The sequence below is a fragment of the Eschrichtius robustus genome, chromosome 3 (genome assembly GCF_028021215.1).
Source record: "Eschrichtius robustus isolate mEscRob2 chromosome 3, mEscRob2.pri, whole genome shotgun sequence".
Classification (NCBI taxonomy): domain Eukaryota; kingdom Metazoa; phylum Chordata; class Mammalia; order Artiodactyla; family Eschrichtiidae; genus Eschrichtius; species Eschrichtius robustus.
The window spans coordinates 165,902,511-165,926,417 of NC_090826.1; the positions used below are offsets into that span (position 1 = coordinate 165,902,511).

At 39.9% G+C, this 23,907-nt stretch overlaps 1 protein-coding gene across 2 annotated transcripts; it reads left to right on the forward strand.

The window, feature by feature from the left end:
- Positions 1-343: 343 nt before the first annotated feature.
- Positions 344-13,120, forward strand: SDE2 (SDE2 telomere maintenance homolog). 2 transcript variants are annotated; one of them, XM_068538526.1, is made up of 8 exons: positions 415-486; positions 3,214-3,292; positions 6,057-6,174; positions 7,177-7,288; positions 7,624-7,793; positions 8,576-8,690; positions 10,384-10,888; positions 12,785-13,120. In XM_068538526.1, exons 4-8 carry the CDS (start codon positions 7,188-7,190, stop codon positions 13,004-13,006), a joined length of 1,113 nt encoding a protein of 370 aa, XP_068394627.1. In that variant the 5' UTR covers positions 415-486; positions 3,214-3,292; positions 6,057-6,174; positions 7,177-7,187; the 3' UTR covers positions 13,007-13,120. The 2 variants fall into 2 exon arrangements, with proteins under 2 accessions (XP_068394626.1, XP_068394627.1); XM_068538525.1 differs by lacking the exon at positions 3,214-3,292 and having other exon boundaries at positions 344-486.
- Positions 13,121-23,907: the final 10,787 nt, after the last annotated feature.

Sequence of the window (23,907 nt, forward strand, 5' to 3'; positions counted from 1 at the left end):
AGCCTGCGGCACAGGGAGGTGCTTAGTTACCGACTTATCGCTTACAGCCAGAACGCTCGAAACCTAACCCCTCGCTAGCCTTTTATAGAGAGTCCCTCGAGCCCCGCCCTAGCAACTTCTCCTAGCAACGCCTCGCCCGGGTGCTCCGCGGTCTTATCGGCCTCTGCCAGGCTCTTCCTGTTCCCCTCCCCCAGGCAGCAGGCTCGGCCGTCCCAAGTCACGTGACTATCCCCAGGGGAGGAACGGGACGAGCGGAAGATGTGAGGGGCGGGGCGTTGGAGGGCGCGCTCAACGTCATCAAGATACGCCGAGCTGGTTGTGGCGCTTAGCGCTTCTGGGAGTCTTGAGACTCGGCGACTGGGTGAAATGGCGGAGGCTGCGGCCCTGGTGTGGCTTCGGAGCCCCAGCTTCGGATGCAAGGCGGTGTGGTGTGCCTCCGCCCCGCGCTCCGTACGCGATTTTATCCACCTACACTGCCAAGATCAGGTGAGGTTTGTGGTTCCTGGAAGGAATGGGAAAGCAGGACAGGGGCAGGATTACGTGCGGTGAGGGTCTGTCGGGGGCACGTCTATTCTTTGGGGTTCTCAGTTTTTGAGGCTGAGGGTTAGGGTTTTAAGGTGCTTCAAACTGATGCTGAGGCCTGCCTTTGCTTTTGTTTTGTGGTGGTTTTGTCTCACAGAAGGGAGAAAAACCCCTCCGCTCACGGGCGTTTAGTCCGGCCCTCAGTCTGGACTAACAGAATACACTTTGGTATTCATCCGTAAATGAGGCAGTTGGACCAGATGATTTTTAAGGCTCATTTCCTTACGTTCACTCTGTGCTTATATGACGTGCATTTTTTGTCCACTGATAATACAGCCCTCTTAGCTCCAACCTAGAGAAGTATGTCATATCCAAACCCAGGCCAAAGGATGGTTGGGAAGGAAATGGATTTGTCTGGTCACTGGTCGGGGCCAAGCACTCACATAGGTCATGTCGAGGGCATGATTCTTAGGGCCTGTCATGTAGATGTTTTCACTAATCATTATGATGCTCTGATTTGCCCAGGCATATTTTTGAAAACCTATCATTGACTTCTAAAGTTACATGTGTGGTTTACTTAATTATAAAGTAAGCAAGCTTTTAACAACTATAAGATATTAAACCTATTCAGTTATTTAAAGAATATGCTGGTCTCGCTGAATCTAATTTTAATTTTGACATTTGATCTCCTCTAAACCAAATCTTTACTTGGATTGGTTCCATGAAGAAGCAATGTCTGTTTGCAAATAATGTGGTTTTTCAGTTTCCCTATTTTTCTTCCTAGACTTCAGTCCAGTTTAAAAACTGTCAGAAACGTTTTTACCATCTGAGTGGGGAATATTTTCCAAAATAGTTGGATTTTAATATCTCTGAAAATAACTTTTATCTGATGACCAGTTTTCAAACTTACTGACAGTTGATCCAAAGTGAGACCAGAAAAAAATAAGATCTTAATTATGAGGAGTCTTGGAAAAAATAATTTAAAATAAGCAAGAAATATAAACGAATGGATTCATTCATATACTTAAGACACATGGCCATAACAAATATGAACAAAAACACAAAACTTATAAAAGGGCATTTGATGAGATACTGGAACAAATAAAAATAGCTCAAGTTCATGCTTATGCCTTTTAAAACAGAACTATTCTGACACATGATAAAGTTAGTAGTGTTAGCTCTCCCTGAGAAAGTAAAAATCAGCCTGGCTCTTCATCAGGCTGGGATAACACACAGATAAAGCTAGCTGCAAAGTTAATAGGAAACGGTGCTTCTTCCAAGGATATGGTACAGTGATGAAATGTCATAATGACTTCCTTGAAAGTCTGCTTCTTTTTTAGTCTTTGTGAAACCTTACCTCAAAAATCATAGACTATAAGAATAAACTGCTGTTGGAAGTTATATCAGTAAGAAGCATCCCACTGTTTCCTTGAGAATCTAAGTCACTTTGATGTAGAGAAGCACTCTTGATTTCCCAGGTGCAGAGCTTCAGATTAGGGGTTTCTGGATACAACATTCCACATTTATCTTAACTTTGTAGTTTCCAAGGAAACAGGAGCCTGGATCTCCTTCACAGTCTAGACCTGATGTTGACCCTTATACACACAGCCCTGCTTTATTGTGAGCCTCTCAAAACATTGTTTCATTTAAATTTTACGTAAATTCCATCCGCCCCAAATCCTATAACTATATCTTTTTATTTGTTGGTGAGACACCTCATGATTCCTCTGGTGTGCAGTCCCTCTCTTGTTGTAGTGAGTCAAGAAATTTGAGTTGTTGAACTATATGTTGTCTCTGGTGACCTTCGGCTGATTGGCCTAAGATACTTTGTGCTTGAAATGCTTTATAAAGGTTAAAAACAGTTAAATTGAGTCTAAATTTTCTTTGTTATTTTTTTCTACTAGTGATTATTAACTGACAAGAATCTTTAACAAGTAGAAAATGCAATTTTGTTAATCAGTTGTCTCGTTAAATAAGCAGTTCTGTTTGGAAATGAAGTATGATGCATGATGTATAATCTTTCAGCCTTCATGTTAAAGTCTTTTAAAGTTATTTAGGATTTTAGAAGTACCATACCCATTGGATATATAAGATATTAAAAGAAACTAAAGTAGCTTTTAATTTATAAACAGTAAACATATAGGAGGTATATTACATGTCTCATTTAATTTTTACAGCTCTTTAAAGTGGACAGTATTTTATAGGCAAGAATAGTCCTTCATGTTAATTGCATTATTGCATATAGCCTGAGCTCCCTTGCTCCTCTCTCCTGGTATCATATTTGCCTGGGAAAACTCCAGTCAATTTAAATCCAACTCTCCACCTATTTTACCTGGCATCTGGGCAGTGATTGTGGTAGGGGAACTAATCACGCAAACCAGTCTCACTACAAATTCACAAACACCAACCTTAGTGGTGCTTGGCATTTCTACTGTATTTCTCTAATCCAGAGCATGCTTCCACTGGGTTGCAGGACTGCTGAGAATATTGATCTAAGTAGTCCTTGGGCAGCTGGACAGAACCCAGGATCTCAACACATCTTTAGTAGCTTTGCTCATTTTCCCTAGAGTGCCATCCAAATATTATTTGTGTATACCATGGTGTGAAAAGGGTTGAGAGGCACTGCTCAGTTCATCACTCTTTCACTCTCCTAGATTACTTTTTCACATCTTCTCTCTTTAAATCTCCAAGACTTCTTCCATCCCAAGGACCATACTTTGTACTCAAGCGGTAAGGAGAGAATTTCTGCATCGTCACACCAGTGCCTCTGGTAGGTACCCGCTGTATATTCAGCCTTCTTGTCTGTTACTGTGGATGAGCGGTCATTATTTTACAAATAATTTGCAATTATCTTCTACTTTGTACAGTAACCCCTCCCCCTCACCTACTGAAAGACTTATTTTGGCATTAGTTCTTTCTCCCCTGTATTTTCCAGTGTTTTCCCTTTTTACAGCATCATTCCTACCAGTGCGCAAACATGAGCCCACATCCCTTCTAGCTATCAACTTATTTTCTCTGATTTTCTTTAAAAAAAATATTCTTGAAGATAAAACTTTTCTCCTTTAGAACCCACTCTAGTTAGGCTTTTTTGTTCCCATCACTCCAATAGAACAGCTCTTTGTCTTACTGGTCAGTATCTTCTATGTTGCCATATCCAGTGATCAGTTTGCAATTTTCATCTTGCTTTGTCTGTCAGTGCCAGTTTGCACAATTGACCATTCCCCGCCGGAGTACACTTTTCTCACTTGTCCAGATATCACTCTCAGTTCTCTTCCACCTCACTGGCCTCTCCTTTCCAGTCTCTTTTGCAGCTTCCTCCTCATCACCCTGAACTCTAATCTTGGAGGGGCCCCTCCCTCATCCCAGTGATTTCATCCATACTCATGGCTTTAACTACCATCAGTATGCTGACAACTTTCAAATGTAAATCCCCAGTGCAGACTTCTTCCCCAAACTCCAGCCTTGTATAGCCACCAGTCTGCTCGGCATCTCCATCTGGCTGTGCAGTAAACATCTCAAAGTAAAATATCTGAGATGAGACTGATTTTCTCCCTCAAACTTCCTTTTCCCTCTTAATGAATGACAACTCCATTTTCCCATTTATCAAACCAGATTTTTGGAATCATCTCTAATTCCTCTGTTGATCTCACTCCCTTCACCCAGAGCATTAGCAAATCCTGTTGCCTTTACCTTCAGAGTATCCTCAGAATCTCACATTTCTCATCATCTCTGCCACTACTGCCCTGGTACAAATAGCCTCATTTCTCACCTGGATTATCACAATAGCTTCTCAATGATCTCTCTGCTTCTATAGTCTTACTTTCAATTTAACAGCTAGAGTGATACTTTAAGAGCATGACTCAGATCTCACTTTGTTCAAAACGCTACAATAGTTTTATTCAGAGTAACATCCAGAGTCCTTACAATGGTTTTGAAGGCCTTATTACTCCCCTTTTTTGTACTTCATTCTAGCCTCATTGGCTGTGTTGTTGTTCCTTGAATGCTCTAAGTTCATTCCTGTTGCGTTTTCTCTTGTCTCTGTCTAGAATGCTGTTGCCCCAGATAGCCACATGGCTCATTCTCTCACTTTCTTTAATTCTCTGCTCAAATGTCACTTGATGAGAGAGGCTCTCCTTGACTATGTATATTAAATAGATTACCACCACACCCATCCGCATATCTTATCCCCTTTACCCTGCATATCACTACTTGACATAATATATAATTTGTTCATTATTTGTCTTCCCCCACTAGAATGTAAGCTTCATGAGGCAGGATCTGTATTCACTGTAGTATTCATGGTAGTATTCCAACACTTGAAAAGTACCTGGCAAATAGTAGGTACTTAATATTTGCTGAATGAATGAATGGGTCCCATTGAAATAGCTGTATGATGTGGTTCAGAATGAATGTTCATAGTTTCCACTTCAGGAAGATGCCGGCAATGCATTTGTCCTTTCTATTCCTATTTAGATCTCTCTTTTCTTCATGTTGCAGATTTAATTGTCAACCTCCTAAGTTCCATATAACTTTGGAGAATACTCCTCTCTTGTCTCATTTTATGGCATTAGAAACTTGTTTAGAAAGACTTACAGTTTTTATATTTTCTTTTCATCATTTGATCTGAGAATTTTTTTGAAATACATACAGTGGGTTTGGGGGAGTGTACTTGGGCTTCTGCAGTGATTGGCTGGAACTCAGGGGGATGCTGGCAGAAGAGATGAGACACCAACTGCCAGCTGGTCCTAAAGCTGTTAAAGCTTATGTAGGTAGTATATTAAAAATCATACTTTTGTCTCCTCCTCTCCCCTCTTCTTATCCCTATCTACACTTTTCAAGATGTCACTTTTAAACTTGGGGCCACTCAGTGTTCAACTTGATACTATCTGTTTTAAAAAGTCAGAGGAAATGGGACCTTCAGAGTTACTAGATCTGAGCCCTGAATAGTCTTTTACCTTGACCCCTATTTTCTATTAGAGAAGGAGAAAGAGCAGGTTTTTTGTTTCTGTTTTTGTTTTTTTTTTTAAATGTATTTATTTATTTGGCTGTGCCTGTCTTAGTTGCGGCACGTGGGATCTTCATTGCCGCATGCGGGCTCTTGCAGCATTCGGGATCTTTTTTTTAAGTTGCATCATGCAGTATCTTTAGTTGTGGCATTCGAACTCTTAGTTGTGACGTGTGGTATCTAGTTCCCTGACCAGGGATCAAACTCGGGCCCCCTGCACTGGGAGTGTGGAGTCTTAGCCACTGGACCACCAGGGAAGTCCCGAGAGCAGTTTTAATTTTCACCCAAAATGCAGAAAGTTCTTCTGTATATCATGATTAAGTATTAGGAAGAAATCATACCTAGAATACCTCATATAAAATGAGTTTTTTCTTTTAGTAGTTTCCATTTTTGCAATTCAACAAATATTAATTGAACACATACTATCTCCTTGTAACTGGAGTAATAAAAAGATAAGCTAGGTCCCTTCCTGCAAGAAACTTGTATTGTCTCATAAACAGCATTGAAAGAACCCCAAACTTGTCTCTAGGATGTTCCAGTGGAATGCTACTTTGTGAAATGCAATGGATCACTCGTTAACACCAGTGACACAGTGCAGCATGGAGCTGTTTATAGTTTGGAACCCAGACTTCGTGGTGGAAAAGGAGGTAGGACATGAATGTTGATGGCTTAGTTGTAACACATCTGCGTTCTGTAGCCATATGTATTAAATTAACAAACTCCTTGGTGTCTGTAATGTACCATACTCAATTTGCCTTGTGAAATCCTTTGTTTGCTTATCTAATTTTGCATATTTTCTCTCTTATTCTTTTTGAGGTAGATACCGTATGATAAAATTCCCACCTTCTCCAGCTGGATCGCTCTTAGGCACCCTAGGCTCTCAAACTCTAGGGAGGATTAGATGAAGAGAGGTGACTGTTATTCTGTCCAGTTTGCAGATGAGTGTCAGAACAATCAAATCTCCTTGTGCCTTTCTCAAGATTTTTGTCTAGTTATTGTAGTTCCAAGGGAGGTCTAAAGCCACTTTATGAAATACAACGGTTTACAGATTGAGGTAGATTAAGGTCCTGATTGTAGTAACTCATCTTAGAAGAGAAAAAAGAAACTAAAAGAGCAAAAACTGAATATGAACAGTTCTTGGTGTTTCTCCTGACGCACTAACATAATCCTTAGGCGTTCTCAAAATCTGTGGTGATTCAGTTTGGTTTTCAAAGAGCTAACATTTCAGATTATAATCATCCTGCTGTTTGAAATTGTGTCAATAAGAATGAAGCTTGTCGTATCAGCCAGTGACAGCTTAAAATTGCCTCCTTGCAAAATCTCACCATATAATTTTTAAAATTCTTAATCGTGGAATCTTGGGATTTCTGGCACTGGGTAAAGCCCTCTAAAATAGCCCAGTGGTGCAGGTATTGATACAATATTGCAGAAGTATAAGAGGAAGTGTAAAAAGCATGAGATTGAATCAGATTTATCAGTACTCTTACCTTTGCTACCTGGGTTAGAATCTTGATGTACATTTCCTTTAAAACTGAAAAGAAAGTAGAGATCACCTGTAGTCTTGTGATATAATACTATTTTCACAAATTTGGCTCTTGTCCATCCTTGATCACTTTTTTAACCTGCTTTCTCCAAACATATTTGCTCAGGTTTTGGCTCTATGCTCCGAGCACTTGGTGCTCAGATTGAGAAGACAACCAATCGAGAAGCTTGCCGGGATCTCAGTGGAAGGAGACTGCGAGATGTCAATCACGAAAAAGCGTAAGATGCCCGCCTGTTTTAATTTTTTTTTAAGAAACATACTTTTCTATCATTAGTGATTGTACACATGCCATGCATATCAGAAATGTAAACTTGAAATACTTATGCTCTAATTTGTTGTTATCAGATTTAACTTTTTCTGTAATTTAATAATTATCTTTGGGTTTTAGTCAAGTCCATAACAGTATGCTAGTAGTAAGCATGGCACACCTTTCTGAGGGAATATCACAGTATGAACAAGAGTGCATTAATTTGTCTGGGTGGGGTGTTTTATATATAAAAACACATGTGCATAATATAGCCATTCAGTTACATCTCTTCTCTCCCATCCCCAGAATGGCTGAATGGGTAAAACAACAAGCCGAGCGAGAAGCTGAAAAGGAGCAAAAGCGCCTGGAACGATTGCAGCGGAAGCTTGCAGAACCCAGGCACTGCTTCACCAGCCCCGACTACCAGCAGCAGTGCCATGAGATGGCCGAGCGTCTGGAGGATTCCGTCCTCCGAGGTGAGAATGAGGATTCCATAGTGCCATCAGCAGGCGTCCCTGAAGCCAGCTGTTCCACACAGAGGGCAGTTCTTAGGCCATTTTGGGTTACAGACTTCTGAGAAACTGATGAAGCTGTGGAATTCCTCCCCTCAGTAATGAATACAGTATATCTTACAACCCAGGGAAAAAACCCATACACTCACACAACATTTGACATACTTGACCCCTGAACTCTGTGGGCTCATGGGCCCCAGGTAAGAATACTTTCTGTGCTTCATGGGAATAAGCTAAGTCTTCAGGAGGTGCCTAGACCCCAACATTTTGCTTCCAGTTTTAGGTCTCTTTTTTAAAAAACGGTTTTTAATGAGAATGATTTTCATTAACTTTTATGTTTTTAGCATCCAAAGCATTATGCTAGGGCTATTGTGCATTCAATTGAATAAGGAGTCTTTTCTATCAAAAGGGTTATGGCATAACAGGGGAAAGACAGTTGTATGCAAATAACAAGCACAAGGGGATGAATCGTTAGGTTTGAGGAGAGATAGGTATGAATCTGTCAGCCTCAAAATTACAAATTGGACATGGTGCTTTAAAAATCCGGTTCAAGAGCCAGAATGCTTATCTTAAATCTGTGTAAATTTGAGATTAGTCTCATTTTAACTGGATTAAATTTTGGTATGTTAAGAAATTTAAATCTAGAGCTTCAGATTGCAGCTGTTTTGCAATCCAGATTATTTATAAATTCTTTAATTGAACTTAGTCCTGATAGTAGAAACTGAGTTGTTAAAATGTCTGGTTAGGTATGCAGGCTGCCTCCAGCAAGACGGTATCAGCAGAAATCCGTGAGAGTCGGAAACGGCCTAACAAATCAAAAACAGACAGAACAGCCAGTGCAGAGAAAAAGAAATGCTTTTGGTAAGTATGTTCATTTTCATTTCAAATAGATCTTTGCGGACTGAAGAAAAAAAAATTTTTTTTCCTTCTGTTTATCCCTCTGGAATATCTTGTTCTGAAACTTACCTACTCTATTTTTTTCTTATCTACCTGGAATAAACATACTATTAAGTAAAGTCTGATGGAAGCTCAGAAATTTTCCAGAGTGCTTCAGTTCAGGTTTCAGTGATTCTCACGTTGTATACATTAGTAATGGTTTCTGCCATAAGTGCCATTCATAGAATCTAAATGATAACTTTTTTCCTTACAGTGGAAAAATCACATATTTATACTTGAATTACTGTTAGGTGTTGAAAGAGTTAACTTTCAAAAATTCCAGGTGGAAGCCATGGCTTTACTTTCCAGGTTGTTCTGTTTTCTCTGTGGTTTTTCGTAGTCGTCACTGAGGTCTTTGGTCACTTTGCCAGACCTCTCTTCACCACTTTTGCACTTGCAGGTGAAAAGCACAACAGTACTTTTTCTTACCCATTCTTCTTACAGTTCTCCCACCCTTCCCAGTTGGTCTTCTGGTTACCAGCTCAGTTCCCTTGGGCCGAGTTCTAGAATATGATAAGTGCAAATGGATCTTGGTTTCCTTGTTGGCTTCCCCTTTGGGGATAGAAAGATAATTATTACCTAAACACCATGTAACTCTTGTGAGTCCAGCATAGAATTTTTTGTGTTCTTTCTGAAATGTGAATTAAATGTTCCTGAGAGAAAAGATAGTAGTATTTCCTGTGGGTTTCTCTTTTTTAAGCCAGGTTTATTGTGGTATAATTTATATATGGTAAAATTCACCCTTTTTGAACAGTTCTACAAGTTTTGAAAATTTTATAATACACAGTCATGTAACCATCACCAAAATCAAGCTATGGAATATTTTCATCACCCTAAGAAGTTCCCACGTGTCCCTTTGCAGTTAATTTTCTTCCTCCACCTCCATTCCTGGCAACCCAATCACTGGTGTGATGTTTGTTCATATGGTTTTGTCTTTTCCAGAATGTCATCATGTCTGCTGCTTTCACTTACAATAATGCTTTCGAGATCCACAGATGGTATTATATGTATCAGTAGTTCGTTCCTTTCTATTGCCAAGTATTGTTGCCTGGTATGGCTGTACCACAATTTGTTTATCATCCATTCTCTAGTTGTTAGAGGTTTGGGTGGTTTCCAGTTTTGGGCAATTATGAATAAAACAGGATTTTCTTTCTTTTTTTTTTGGCCGTGCCATGTGGCATGTGGGATCTTAGTTCCTTGATCAAGGATCGAACCTGTGCCCCCTGCAGTGGAAACTTGGAGCCCTAACCACTGGACCGCCAGGGAAATCCGCCAGGATTTTCTTTTAACTGTTTATTATTTTATCTAATTTCCAACAGTTAAAATTCATACAGTATTGGGGAAAAAAGTTTTAAGCAAAACCAGTTTGTTTTAAGAGAGTCACAGCTTTTAAAAAGAGATCCTGTTGGATCTTCGGCATGTTGCTTCCAGTCTCACTGAAGTTTTTTTTCCTTTTATACCTCTGGAATATCTTGTTCTGAAACTCACCTACTCTCCATCTCAAGCTAGCCGATACCTTTATTCAGAGTCTGTTTCCTGGACAAACTGCAACTCTTTTTTTTTTTTTTTTTAAGTAGAAGCTGTAAGTGGTGTTAAACCTTTTTGTTGCTTCTAATAGGTTGGGCATGGAAGGACTAGAGACTGCAGAAGGGTCTGGCTCTGAGAGCTCCGATAATGACAGTGCAGAAGCACCTAGTACTTCAGGAATGAGCTTTCACGTTCCCCAAAATGGCAGTGATGGTGTTGAGATGGCAGCCGAATTTCCTAGTAGCTCTCAGCAGGCAAGAGTATTGAGTGCAGACTCTGGATCACGAGAAAAACTACAGACCCCTGTGACGGACTCTGGGAATGATATTTCAGAAGACTTGTCTGCTGAGCTGGGAGAGGCATCTACCCAGGAGTACATGGAAAGGAAGATGGCTATAGAAACAGAGAAAACCCAGGAGAAAAATGAGGCAGAGAGTAAAGAACCCTTAGAAAAGGAAGCAGCTGGAGTTGGACTGAATAAGGAGCAGGAGACCAAAGAAATGACTGATGGGGAAAGAGCTGCCAAGGGAGCACCTGGAGAAGATAGGGAAAACATACCTGTTGCCAAGCTGGAGGAAAGCCAGTCAGGAAACACAGTAAGTAAATTTGGAGGGTTGATGTCTAAAGCCAAATCAGTTTAATCTCTGTAGTAAGTCATTAAAATGAAAAGATGTGCTTTTCCCCGTCAGCTGCTTAGTGGAAAGGCTTGTTTAATAATCAGAAGTACAGATGATGGTGAAACTTGCCATGTCCCCCCAAAAAATCCTTAGTTTTTATTTTTTTTAAAGCTCTGAAATTGGTACTATTTTGCCACTAGGTGGTGTCCTTGGTTCCGTGTTTCATCAATTCTAAGATGCACGTTTTTCACGTTTTAATACCTCTGAATTTGGATATATATCACGGTATAGTTTAATTGGTATTGTTATTCTTTCTTAATAACGCATGCACTAATAAGGCATATTATGATAGATGGCATTTTTAGCTTTGATAAAATTTACTTATTTTCCTATCACTAAATTTCTAGTTACTTAGTTTTTCTTTCTCATGTGAGTTACTGTTTGAACACAGTTGTCAGTTGGATGTGAAGATCTTTCCTGTAGAAGAGGAGCAGCTCCTTTTTAATTTATCATTAAACCTTAAGCCCCACACTCAACCTTTTAAAAATTTATTTTCATTGTGCATGCTTTTCCTTAAATAGTTATTTGCCACCTTTAGTGGACTTAACTTCCAGCAAAAATCTTTAATGTTTACTCTTCAGTCTAATGATTTGCTTTTTAGGATAGATGAAACCTGAACTACTTGGCTTCTTTGGTAAACACAAAGCTTATCATTATTTATTTAACCAGCACCTTCCCTACTTGTGCTGGTTAAACAAGCAAAAATGCACATATTGCCCTTTCTAGGGAAGATAGTGAAATTTTTTATGCTAAGGGCTTTAAATTGACCCTTACACCACCTCTGGAGTTATAAGCATGTAGCTTTTATGTTACTCATATATGCTAGGAGTTTATCCTAACCAAAGTCTTGGAAAAATGAAGAAAGGAAAATAGAATAAAACCTGATTTGACTTTCAGTCTTTGAGCTTTTAACTGTGGAAATTTTGTTCTTGATGTAGTTGTAGCTGTTGTATTCATAATAATCATGTACAACCATGTGTGATTCTCCAAAGACACATAAGTTGGTGGTTTAGGATTTGGCCATATATAAAGATGCCAAGATTCACTCCAGATATCTTAACAAAATGGGCTTTTTTTTTTTAAAAATAAAGATCACCTAGAAAGATAGTTTGTCCCTAGAGCTCTTCAATATTTTTAAAAAACAACTTACTGTGAGAGCAAATTACTTGACCTTTGAATATGTTTTTTAAAAAAAACCCCTAGGTGGTGAATGTTTTCATTCTTTGCAGAGCACCCGTCATTAGAAGTATTTAATTTAAAAAAAAAAAGTATTTAATTTTGTCTTAAAGTCTATAAAGGTACTTGGTGGATAGAACAGTTGCAAGTCTTTTGAACAGCATTTAAATTTGTCAAGTTACATAAGTGAGAACTTTGATAATCACAGTTATTTGATTAAAATGGAAAGCTTAGGATTATGGGGTTAGTAGATTCACAGGCATAGGAATCTCATTAAAATGAGGCTTTATAGGGTGCTTTTCTCTGGTCATAGTATGGGGGTAGGTGAGGTACATTTTGCTATTTGAATTTTTACTGGAAAAATAAAAAAGGAAAGTAATATTAAGAATCTGTTCAAGAATTCTGTAACTTGTTACTCTTCTGAATACTTGTTTCTAAGTTTATAGATAAAAATTAATATTTATTAATTATATGTATTGACAATGTGTAGAGAATAACATGATTATTAAAATTCAGTAGTAAGATATGGCATAGTAAATGAAAATTTCTTGAAAAACAGAAGGTCGATGACAATTGAAGAAAGTTTTGTTCAGAGGAATGGACGTATTTAAAGTTTTTCTTTCTTTTTCTTCTTCTCAGGATATTGGTCAGGAAACTGTAGATTTACTGGCATTCAGCTCTGTTGCAGAAGTGGAGTTGCTGGGTTTGGAGAAGCTCAAGTGTGAACTCACGGCCCGGGGACTGAAGTGCGGGGGCACTCTCCAGGAGCGGGCGGCGAGGCTCTTCTCTGTCAGAGGACTGGCAAAGGAGCGGATAGATCCAGCTTTATTTGCCAAGCCTTCGAAAGGGAAGAAGAAGTGAATTTCATCAGAGCTGATTTCCTGTTTCTTTATAGGCTAGCGCTTACAACCTGTATAATGTTGACTCTTGGACATTATTCTTGTTGCTATTAAAGGTGACTTTTTAATAACCAAATTCTAACTGTCCTCTTTTTCATTATTAGATTTACAGAATTAATTTGTGAAACCCTCTGGGCCTGAAGTTTTTTTTCTGGGAAGGTTTCTTATAACTTATTTCTTTAATAAATATAGGGCTATTCAGAGTTTGGGTTTCATCTTGTGTCGTTTAGGTAAATTATAATTTCAAAGAATTTATCCATTTGACCCCAGTTGTCAGATTTGTGGCCATAAAGTTATTCATAATAGTCCTTTCTATCCTTTTAACATCTTGTAGGAGCTGTAGTGGTAACTTCTTTTTCATTCTGATACTGGTAATTTCTGTTTTCTCCTTCTTGATCAGTCTAGCTAGGAGTTTATTGTTTTGTTGATCTGTTTTCAAAGAGCCAACTTTTGGCTTTGTTGATTTTTAATTGTTTTTAATTTCATTGATTTCTGCTCTTTATCATTTCCTTTCTTCTACTTAGGTTGGGTTTACTTTGCTCTTTTTTCTTTATCTTCTTAAGGTAAGTCCTAGGTCATTGATTTTAGACTTTTTTTTCTAGTATAAATATTTAAAGCTGTAAGTTTTTCTTTAAGCACTGTTTTAGCTGCATCTCAAAAATTTTAACATGTATTTTCATTTTCATTCAGTTCCAAGTATTTTCTAGCTTCCTTTTGAATTCTTTGACCCATGGATTATCTAGAAGTATGTTGTCTAATTAGCAAATGTTAAACTTTCAGTTTATTTAAACTAAAAAAAAAAGTTCACCCATTTCTCCCACCCTGTACCCCCCTGCCTCTGACAGCCACCAATCAGTTCTCTGTATCGATCAGCTTGAGGGGATTTTTTAATTAAAAAAATTTTTTTTTTAATTCCATGTTTAAGAGAGGTCATACAGTATTTGTCTTTATCTGACTTATTTCACTGAGCATAGTGCCCTCAAGTTCCATTCATGTTGTTGCAAATGGCAAGATTTACTTCTTTGTTACAGCTGAATAATATTCCGTTGTATATACTTACCACATCTTCATTCATCTATCATCCATTGATGGGCACTTAGGTTGTTTTCATATCTTGGCTATTATAAATAATGCTGCAGTGAACATGGGGGTGCGTATAGCTTTTCAAGTTAATGTTTTCGTTTTCCTCAGATAAATAGCTAGAAGTGGAATTGCTATATTGTATAGTAGTTCTAGTTTTAATTTTTTGAGGAACCTCCATACTATTTTCCATAGTAGCTGCACCAATTCACATTCTCACCAGCAGTGCATGAGGGAGGGTTCCCTTTTCTCCACATCCCTGCCAACACTTGTTACTTCTAGTCGTTTTGATAACAGCCATTCTAATAGGTATGAGATGATATCTCACTCTGGTTTTGATTTGTATTTCCCTGATCATTAATGATGTAGAGCATCTTTTCATGTACCTGTTTGCCATCTGTATGTCTTCTTTGGAAAAAAGTATTCAGATCTTCTGCCCATTTTTATTATCAGATTTTTTTTTGCTGTTGGGTTATATGAGTTCTTTATATATTTTGGTTATTAGCCCCTTATCAGATACATGATTAGCAAATATTTTCTCCCATTCAGTAGACTGCCTTTTCATTTTGTTGATGGTTTCCTTTGCTATGCAGAAGCTTTTTAGTTTGATGTATTCCCATTTGTTTATTTTTGCTTTTGTTGCTTTTACTTTTGGTGTCAGATTGAAAAAAAATCATTGCCAAGCCCTATGTCAAGGAGCTTACCGCTATGTTTTCTTCTAGGAGTTTTATGGTTTCAGGTCTTAAGTTCAAGTCTTTAATCCATTTGAGTTAATTTTTATGGATGGCGTAACATAGAACAAATGTTTGTTTTTTCTCCTAAATATTTTATTGTTGCTGGTTTCTACTTTTAATTCCACTGTGGTCAGAAAATAGCCTGTTTATGATTTCAATCCTTTTAATTTTATTGAGACTTGTATTATGACACAGTGTATGGTCTGTCTAGATGAATGTTCCACGTAAACTTGAAAAAGCAGCCTTAGAATCCTTGTCTGCTTGTTCTGACACTTGGATCATCTCAGGCTCAGTCTTTGTTGATTCTCTTGAAAATGGATCTCATTTTCCTGATAGTTCACATGTCAAATAGTTTTAGGTTGTGTCTTGGATATGGTGAATGATGTTACAGAGATTCTGGATTCTGTTATATGCCTTAAAGAGGATTGCTCTTTGTTTGTTTCCTATTAGGCATTTAACTTGGCTGGACTCAAACCCTAAACTCTTTTTCTAGGTGGGCAGCACCTCATATCTCAGTTGCTACTTAGAGTCTGCCCTGTGCCTGTGTGGTTCAGGGGGCAGAGTTATGTAGACAGAATTTTTGGCTTACCTACTCTGGCTCTGCCTTCCAGGACCTCCTCCCTCACTTTCCTGCAGCAGTGATTTCCCTGAATTCTTATCAACAATACTCTGCAATTTTTCCATCAGAGTTCTAGCTGCTTGGCAAGGTATAGAGTAGGGACTAAAAACTGTAAAAGTGGAAGACTTCCGCAGTGCTGTTCCTTTCTTTGAAGTGTGAACTCTGCCTGCTTCTGGTCATTCTCCAGTGTATTCAGTTAGTTGTTTTTTGTATTTTGTCCAGAGTTTATACCTATTAACAACAGGAGGGTTGGTCCAAAAGAAGCTGCTCAGCCGTATTAGGAGCAGAACCTCTAGTACTGCATTACAGATGTGTGTGTATCTATATCTTTATAAACTGAATTGCAAGAGTCCATATATTTTGAGTTATGAAGGGATGATTTTATGTGGTGAAATTGTTCATACACATGTATTAATGGTTCCTAACAACTCAGTAGGGTTGTCTATAAAACTACAAGTAAAATTATATGCACAATTTTGTGTGTATGTGCTTTTATTCTGGAGAAAATGAAGCATTTTAGTGTAGTGATGGAGAACTTGGATTTGGAGATATTTCCAGTCCTAGCTCATACACTTCACAAGCTATGTGGCTTTGGAAAAATTATTTAACCTCTCTGGGAATCAGTCTGTTCAACTGTAAAAGGAATAATGGTAGGGTTGTGAAGATTACATAAGGCATAAATGTAATGGGCTAAACTCTGCACAGCGTTTATTAGATGTGCTTAGCTATTGATTTTGTCTGATTTTTCAAACGGTGTTCCTGTAAAGGAGAAAGCCACTGCCATAATTCCCTTCACGGTATTACCAGGGGCTCTCTGTTTATATAGAAGTGTGGTTATTACACAGAAAACAGCTGTTCAATGAAATGCCTTGGGCAAAACTGGACAGTAAATAGTTACCTAAGGAATCAAAAAGAAGTGCATTTTTTTTCTTTATTATCTTCTTTCAGGAATATTTTGGACATTACCTTGTTTCATGATGATAGAAACAACCTTACAGAGACACCACTCTGTTTTCCTGGTTTCCATTAGTTGCTACTTTTTTTACTGTATCTTCACTCCACTCCCTTCCCTTCCCCTTGTAATGTGTCAGTTTTTATTTGGGCCCAAATTAATGTTCCAGTATCATACTACATAGTCTGGCCAGTTCTTTAATTATTACTATTTTTTTGTCTTCTGCTGGTATTCTTAATTTCTTTCTTTCTTTTTTTTCTTTAAATAAAGAGTATATGGGTGGTGCACTTTCTGAACCCTCACATACCTGGCAATGTTTTTCTGTTAACTTTGCATATGTGATACCGTGACTGGATGTCAAATCCTTAGTTTACAATCTTCTCCTTTAATTTGCTTTTGTTTTCTGGGATAGAGTATTGCAGAAGAGAAACTTTCTGTCTGATTTTGACTTTCTTTTGTATTGTGTACAATGTGAATTTTTCTCCTTAGATAGATACCTCTGTATCTTTTTCTTTATCCTTTAAATTTTAAAATGTCACCATGTTATTTCTAGGTGTGGTCTCTTCCTTAATATTTCATGGTGTTGGGTAACCTTTTTGAGGTCTGAAGACTAGCCTTTTAATTTTAGACCATTATTTTCCTATTATTTGATTCTTGCCTTTATTCTCTGCTCTGTTTCCATGGAACCTGATATTTTGCCACATCCAATCTGTTGTTTACCACTCCTCCTGTATTTGTCAACAATTAGGTTTTTCCCTTAGAGAATCTTTCTCACTCTCAGATTAGTCCCTCTTCATGCTTCTGTTTTTAGGTATGTTCTCTTGAAACTCGGTATGCATATGCTTTAGGGTCTTCTATGTTTACTGTTTCTCTTTCATAAGGGCACCTTTCCTCTAATCCCTCAAATTGATTTCTTTACAATTTTTTGATTTTTTAATATGTCTGCATGTGCATGCATTTAGGTCTGCTAGGATGGGATTAGATATACAAGAGATTCATTGAGGGCTGGGGATGGGGGCTGGTGCCAGAGAAGGTAGGGAGAGGCTTCAGATCGAGGTTTGACACCCATGGAAGGAGAGGGAAGAAAGGAGATAGGAAGAATCTCGGATTACAGTTCCAAGAAAGATTTGGCCAGGCGGATGGAGAGTGCTCAAGCCAAAGTCATCTGTTGGAATCCAACATCTCGCTGAATGGGCCTGCCTTAGTACCCCACCATGCTCATTGGCTAGAAAGAGTCCCCGGGAAGTGTAGGCTGGGGTGAACTTGGTGGATCCAGGGGGCAGCCAATGGGACCATCAGTCAATGATGCTCTCCACCGGGGGATCTGAAGGGTATTTATTCGTGTTTGCCACAGTATGTTCTTCTGTTGCTTAGGATTATTTTTCTAGTTCAGGTAGTTGAAATCCGTTTTCTTCAAATTATGTGGGTACCTGTGCAAATCTTAAAAAGCACACTCACAGGGGGAAGGGGAGAGTTTAGATTTAGTGGAGGTTTACTTTGTCAGATTAGAGGTTCTTTGACGTGTGCGAGATTTGGGCAGCCATGTCCAAAGAAATTTCTGTTGTGGCAGCATGAAGTTGGCTGGATCAGTGCCCCTTTCCCAAGTGACATGGTGATGCCCTTCAGTTGCCAGCTCGATCTGTGCCCTGCTTCACTGAGTGTGGAAGTGTGAGCAGCCCTCACCCTGCTCCCCAAAGCAGAATGACCTTGACTGGCAAAGTAAGAAGATCATAATTCTGAAATTGCCCCTTGTAGCATTAAAGACCGGAAGTAAGGAGGTTCACAATGAACAGAGACTGACCATCTTGACGTCATTATATGTGGCTGTAGTTTGTCCAGCTCTCACTGGTCCACGGGTGGGGATGTTAATGAGCTTCTGCTGGGGTCCATTCCAATGGTTCACACTTTTATTTTTCCCGCTTTATTGAGAAATAGTTGACATACATCACTGTATAAGTTGTAGACGTACAGCATGATGATTTGATTTACATATATTGTGAAGTGATTACCACAATAGGTTCAACTAACATCCATCTTCCCAAATATATACAATAAAAGGAAAAGAAAAAAGGAAAAAAAATTCTCTTTGTGATGAGAACTCTTAGTATTTACTCGTAACAACTTTCCTACATGCCACGCAGCAGTGTTGGCTATAGTCCTGTCATACGTTACATCCCTAGTACTTAAAAAAAATTTTTTTTGATTTTTGATTTACAATGTTGATTACTTTTGGGTGTACAGCAAAGTGATTCAGTTATATGTATACATTCATTCTTTTTTAGATTCTTATATAGGCTATCACAGCCTAGTACTTTTTAATCTTATAAATTTGTACCTTTTAACTATCTTCCTCCAATTCCCCCTCTCCCACCCTCCACCTCTGGTAACCACAAGTCTGATCTCTCTCTCTCTCTCTCTTTTTTTTTTTTATGAACTTGATTTTTTTTCCTTATATATAAGTCAGATTGTGAATTTGTCTTCCTCTGTCTGACTCATTTCACTTACTTGCTCACACTTTGATTTGAAGGTAGCAGCCTTTCTCTCTCCTCAGTTTCTAGTACTAATACAGAGTTTTCTTGTTACATTCCTTTGGTGACTTAAGTGGGAGTTTGCAAGAAGGAGTTAAATGTATGTTCTCAGATTACCATCCTGAACCAGCCCCTGTTAGTGGGTTTTCTAAATTAAAAGTGCCTCCCAGAAAGTCCAATATTTTAATAGCAGGTATTAACAAGTCTAGGCTGGCTCTGATCAAAATCAGGAAGGTACCAACTGTTAAACTTCATGACACTCCTTGTGTGTCTGAACTAGAACACGGGGAATCCAGGTGTCACTGTGTCACACAGGCCCTGGCTCTAAGCCATCTGTCTGTCGACCTGTTTCTGGGGAGAATTCTGATTCAGGTAAGGAATCAGGACTAGTAAGGAAGAGAGTGAGGAATTATGAGTGTAGACAAATACTCAATGAAAATGGGCATTCAGTACGGAGAAGGCCCCCAGTGCTGGATACCTCAGTTAACCAACTAGATCACTTGCTACACTTCGAGGTTTAGCATAGGAATGACGATTAGTCTAGGAAGGCCTGTCATGTCTGCTTGTTGAAGTTCTCATCTTTCAAGACAGCTCACGTTGCCTCCTCCAATGTGGGTCTCAGTGAAAAGAAACGGTGGGCTGATTTTAGAGTTCATTCTGCAGACCTATAGTTTCCAAACATTAATTGTGCACGTCTATCAGTAAAACACTTGGGGGTGTGTACCCCAGATCATGTCACTTATCTATTTAGAGCCCCATCTGCCTCTGAATAAAAAGCCCAAGTGCTTGCTTACAATCCCCCGCAACCCCTTCACAGTCTGTGCCCTCGCCCCTCTCTGACCTCATCTCCCTGCCTCACTCCACCTCAGCCAAGGAGGCGTCCTTGCTGTTTCTTGGACAAACCCAACACACCAAAGACACTCTGCTTCCAGAGCTTTGCACTAACTTCCCTCTGCCCGGAACAGTCTATCTCCAGATATCCACAGGTGTGGCTCCTCACTTCTCTAATTTAAAAAGGCAACTACCCCTCCCCCATACACATCCCTACCTTTCTTTCCTGCCTATTCTTTTTTGTACTACCAATTTCATGCTATTTATTTTACTTGTTTATTAAATATCCCTCTCCCCCCTCCCCCCATAGAGAGAAGCTCCATCAGGGCAGAAATATTTGTCTGTTTTCTAGTACCTGGTACATAGAACCTGCTCAAAAAATATTTATTGAACGAATGAATGTACTACTGCCCTAATATGATGTATTTTATAAAAACAATAAGCATAGAATTCCGAATATATTCATCATCCATCATATGGCATATCCCATGGAGTGCCTTTGAAACCTTTGCTTGTAAACGTAGGTGCCTTTGAAGGTCGCTGTGGAAAATGACTGGAACTTAATATTTTATCAAAATAAAATCTGAGAGCAATCTGAAGTTGGGCAGGAAGGGCAACCCTACAGAAAGGGATTCTGTTGCTCACCGCCTGCCAAGCAACAAAACACTGCCAATTTCTGGAGGAAGAAAGACTTTTCTTGTTGCCAGTAGGGGGCGCTGGGCACCAACAAATGTTGAGCAGGAGCAGGGGCAGGATGGGAGCCTGCTCTGAGGTGAGGTGACGGACAGAGGGTCAGGTGCAGCTGGCCTGGATTTGGCCAGGCTCTATCCGTTCTGATTCTGAGATTCCCGTATTGCATTTCAGCTTTCACTCTACCAGGTGTTAATAAATCATTTACAGGCTTGCTGAATATCCCAGAGCTACTTCTCAACAAACAGCTCTCTCCTAATCATTTGCTGTCGTTTTCTGCCAGAGGAATTGGAGTATCCTTGTGTAACAATTGCTTTATTTTTGTGTTATAAATCAAATTAGGGGAGGCGGGTACAGCTGTATTTTGTACACCTCTGACATATTTATTTCTGCCTGGTGCAGAGCTGGCCTCCTGTCCTGAAACGCAGAGACACAAGAAAATATGCCATCTTCTCTTCCTTCTCTCTCATCTCTGCAGAAAGGTTGTTGGAAGGTTCGACCACAGATTTTTTTTTTTAAATTAATTTATTTTATTTTTTGTTGCATTGGGTCTTTCTCGCTGCACACGGGCTTTCTCTAGTTGCGGCGAGCGGGGGCTACTCTTCGTTGCGGTGCTTAGGCTTCTCATTGCAGTGGCTTCTCTTGTTGCGGAGCATAGGCTCCAGGCGCGTGGGCTTCAGTAGTTGTGGCACGTGGGCTCAGTAGTTGTGGTGCACGGGCTTAGTTGCTCTGCGGCACGTGGGATCTTCCGGGACCAGGGTTCGAACCCGTGTCCCCTGCATTGGCAGGCGGATTCCTAACCACTGCACCACCAGGGAAGCCCTCGACCACAGATTGAGTGAGAGGGGACTGCAGGAGAGGGACAGAAGGGAGAAATTAGGCTGGGGGTGGGGAGGAAAAAATCCCAGCCTCTGCCCTGGAAAATCAGAGATAAGTGGCTGCCTTTGTTTAAAAGGTAATCACCCAAGTCACCCTATGTGAGTGTTGAGGTAGATAGGGTTCCTCAGAGATGCCTCTTCCTCTCCTCCTTTCACTTGGCGGAATTAGGGAGGCTCCTGGAACTGCCTGGAAATCTTGACTGGTCACAGCCTGGCATGGGGAGGGAAACCCATCTGCCAGGCTCCTGGGGAGCTGGCAGGTCTGTCCCCTTCTCTATGGAGCTGCCACAGAATCCCAGGGTGTTCAGGGTGCTGTGATTCTGTGGGTGTGGCTCCTCAGAGGCTGTAATATGGCCCCAGGCTCCAATTTTGTCTTCATCTAAATAGCCTTAGTGTGCGAATTGACCGACGTTACCACAAGCAAATACCAGGCTTTTGACTTAGAAAATGATTTTACTTGAATAAAGTGTTATCTCTTTGTATATTGGAGTTCTATATAAGATTCAATTTATAAAAACAGGGTTTATTGGTAAAGCAATTTTGAAAGCTTCAAGGCATTAATTCTTTATATTGTTATTTTGGAAACATGACTTTTGGAAAAATGGATAATCCAGAACAAAGTGGGAAAAAAGAATGAAAACTGACCTTGAGATTTAAGAATGAAATATTGTAACAGTTGTAATGTTAAAAGAGGCCAGATTTAAAAATTGCATGTATAAATTACAAAATCGTTATGTAAAAACAGAGCACATCTAGGAAAAAATGACTGGAAAGAAATACAGGTTGGGACTTCCCTGGTGGTCCAGCAGTTAAGACTCCGTCCTCTCAATGCAGGGGGCCTGGGTTCAATCCCTGGTCAGGGAACTAGATCCCACATGCCACAACTAGGGATCCTGCGTGCTGCAACTAAAGATCTCGTGTGCCAAAACTAAAGATCCTCCACACCGCAACGAAGATCCTGCGTGCCGCAGCTAAGACCTGGCACAGCCAAATAAATAAAAATAAAATAAATAAATATTAAAAAAAAAAGAAATACGGGTTAATGTTTACCAAAATTATCACTGGGGGATGTGAAAATGGATTACTCCCCCTTCTTCCCAATCTCATATATTCCCTAAATATTCTATGATCTATGATAAGGTTACTTTTTTTTTTTTTTTTTTGGCAACTACTAATCTGTTCTTTGTACCTACAAGTCGTTGTTTTATTTTGTTTTAGATTCCATATATAAGGGAGATCATACAGTATTTGTCTTTCTCTGTCTGACTTATTTCACTTAGCATAATGCCCTCAGTGTCCATCCATGTTGTCAAAAATGACAGGATTTCCTTCTTTTTTATGGCTGAATAATATTCCATTATGTATATATGTGTATATGTATATAATTTTTTAATATAATTTTTAAATTTTTTATTTATCTGTTTTTGGCTGTGTTGGGTCTTCGTTGCGGTGTGCAGGCTTCTCATTGCAGTGGCTTGTCTTGTTGTGGAGCACAGGCTCTAGGCATGCAGGCTTCAGTAGTTGTGGCATGTGGGCTCAGTAGTTGTGGCTCATGGGCTCTAGAGCGCAGGCTCAGTAGTTGTGGCGCACGGGCTTAGTTGCTCTGTGGCATGTGAGATCTTCCCGGACCAGGTCTCGAACCCGTCTCCCTGCATTGGCAGGCGGATTCTTAACCACTGCGCCACAAGGGAAGTCCCATGTATATAATTTTTATAACAATGAAACATGTTATGGCTCCTTTGCTGGAACGCCACTTTGGTTTATTTCGATTTTATTTAACAAATACTCGTTGAGCACCTGCCCTGTTCTCTACTCTCCCCGGCCCTGGGGATACCTTTCTCACAGAGCTCAAATCCAGCAGCCAAAGTAGGTGTCTATAACATGGTTTAGTAGTTTTTTATCAATACAAAGAAGGTGCAATAATGAAGCGTATTCATAGGCGACACAGCACGAAGAAGGAGGACTCATTCCATCCGGTGGAGCGAGGCCAGGTCACTGGGCAGGCGACTGGGGGCCTGGGTTTTAAAAGATCTTCCACGCCAGACAAAAAAATGGGTATAAAATGACAGCGTTCTTACTAAGAAGTAGCACGTGCATGCCACACAATGATTCATAAAATCCTTCCCGTCCAGTGGTAGTGACAAGGCTGGCTGAGGTGGGGACGCTTAGCTGCTGTTCTTTGCCCCCGTAACCTCCAGCAGACCCTCCCAGGCCTTCCCAAATAAAGAGACAATCTGAGTTGAAAACGCTGTTCAAATGTTTTTATTTGCTCCTCACCACAACCCTTCAAAGGATATTGTTATCATCCTTGTTTTACACACAGGAAACTAACGCTTACAAATACCAAAGGCCCAGCCCCAGGGCACACAGCTTTGAGAATGCCGAGCCGGGGATGAAGCTGAGGACTTTGACGCCACGCTCTTTCCACCCACCTTCCGGCCTCTCCTGTTGACCCTCCCCGCGCCCAGCCTGACGAGGTGGAGCTCCCTCCGCAGGGCGGCCTGGAGCGTCGCTAAGCCAGGCCGACGCAGCTTCGCCAGACACACCCACC

Excerpts from the sequence above, each read along its gene's own strand:
- SDE2 (XM_068538525.1), top strand. The coding sequence starts at position 367 with ATGGCGGAGGCTGCGGCCCTGGTGTGGCTTCGGAGCCCCAGCTTCGGA. Across the intron at positions 7,794-8,575 it reads GGAGGATTCCGTCCTCCGAG|GTATGCAGGCTGCCTCCAGC; the intron begins GTGAGAATGAGG and ends ATGTCTGGTTAG. Across the intron at positions 10,889-12,784 it reads AAAGCCAGTCAGGAAACACA|GATATTGGTCAGGAAACTGT; the intron begins GTAAGTAAATTT and ends TCTTCTTCTCAG.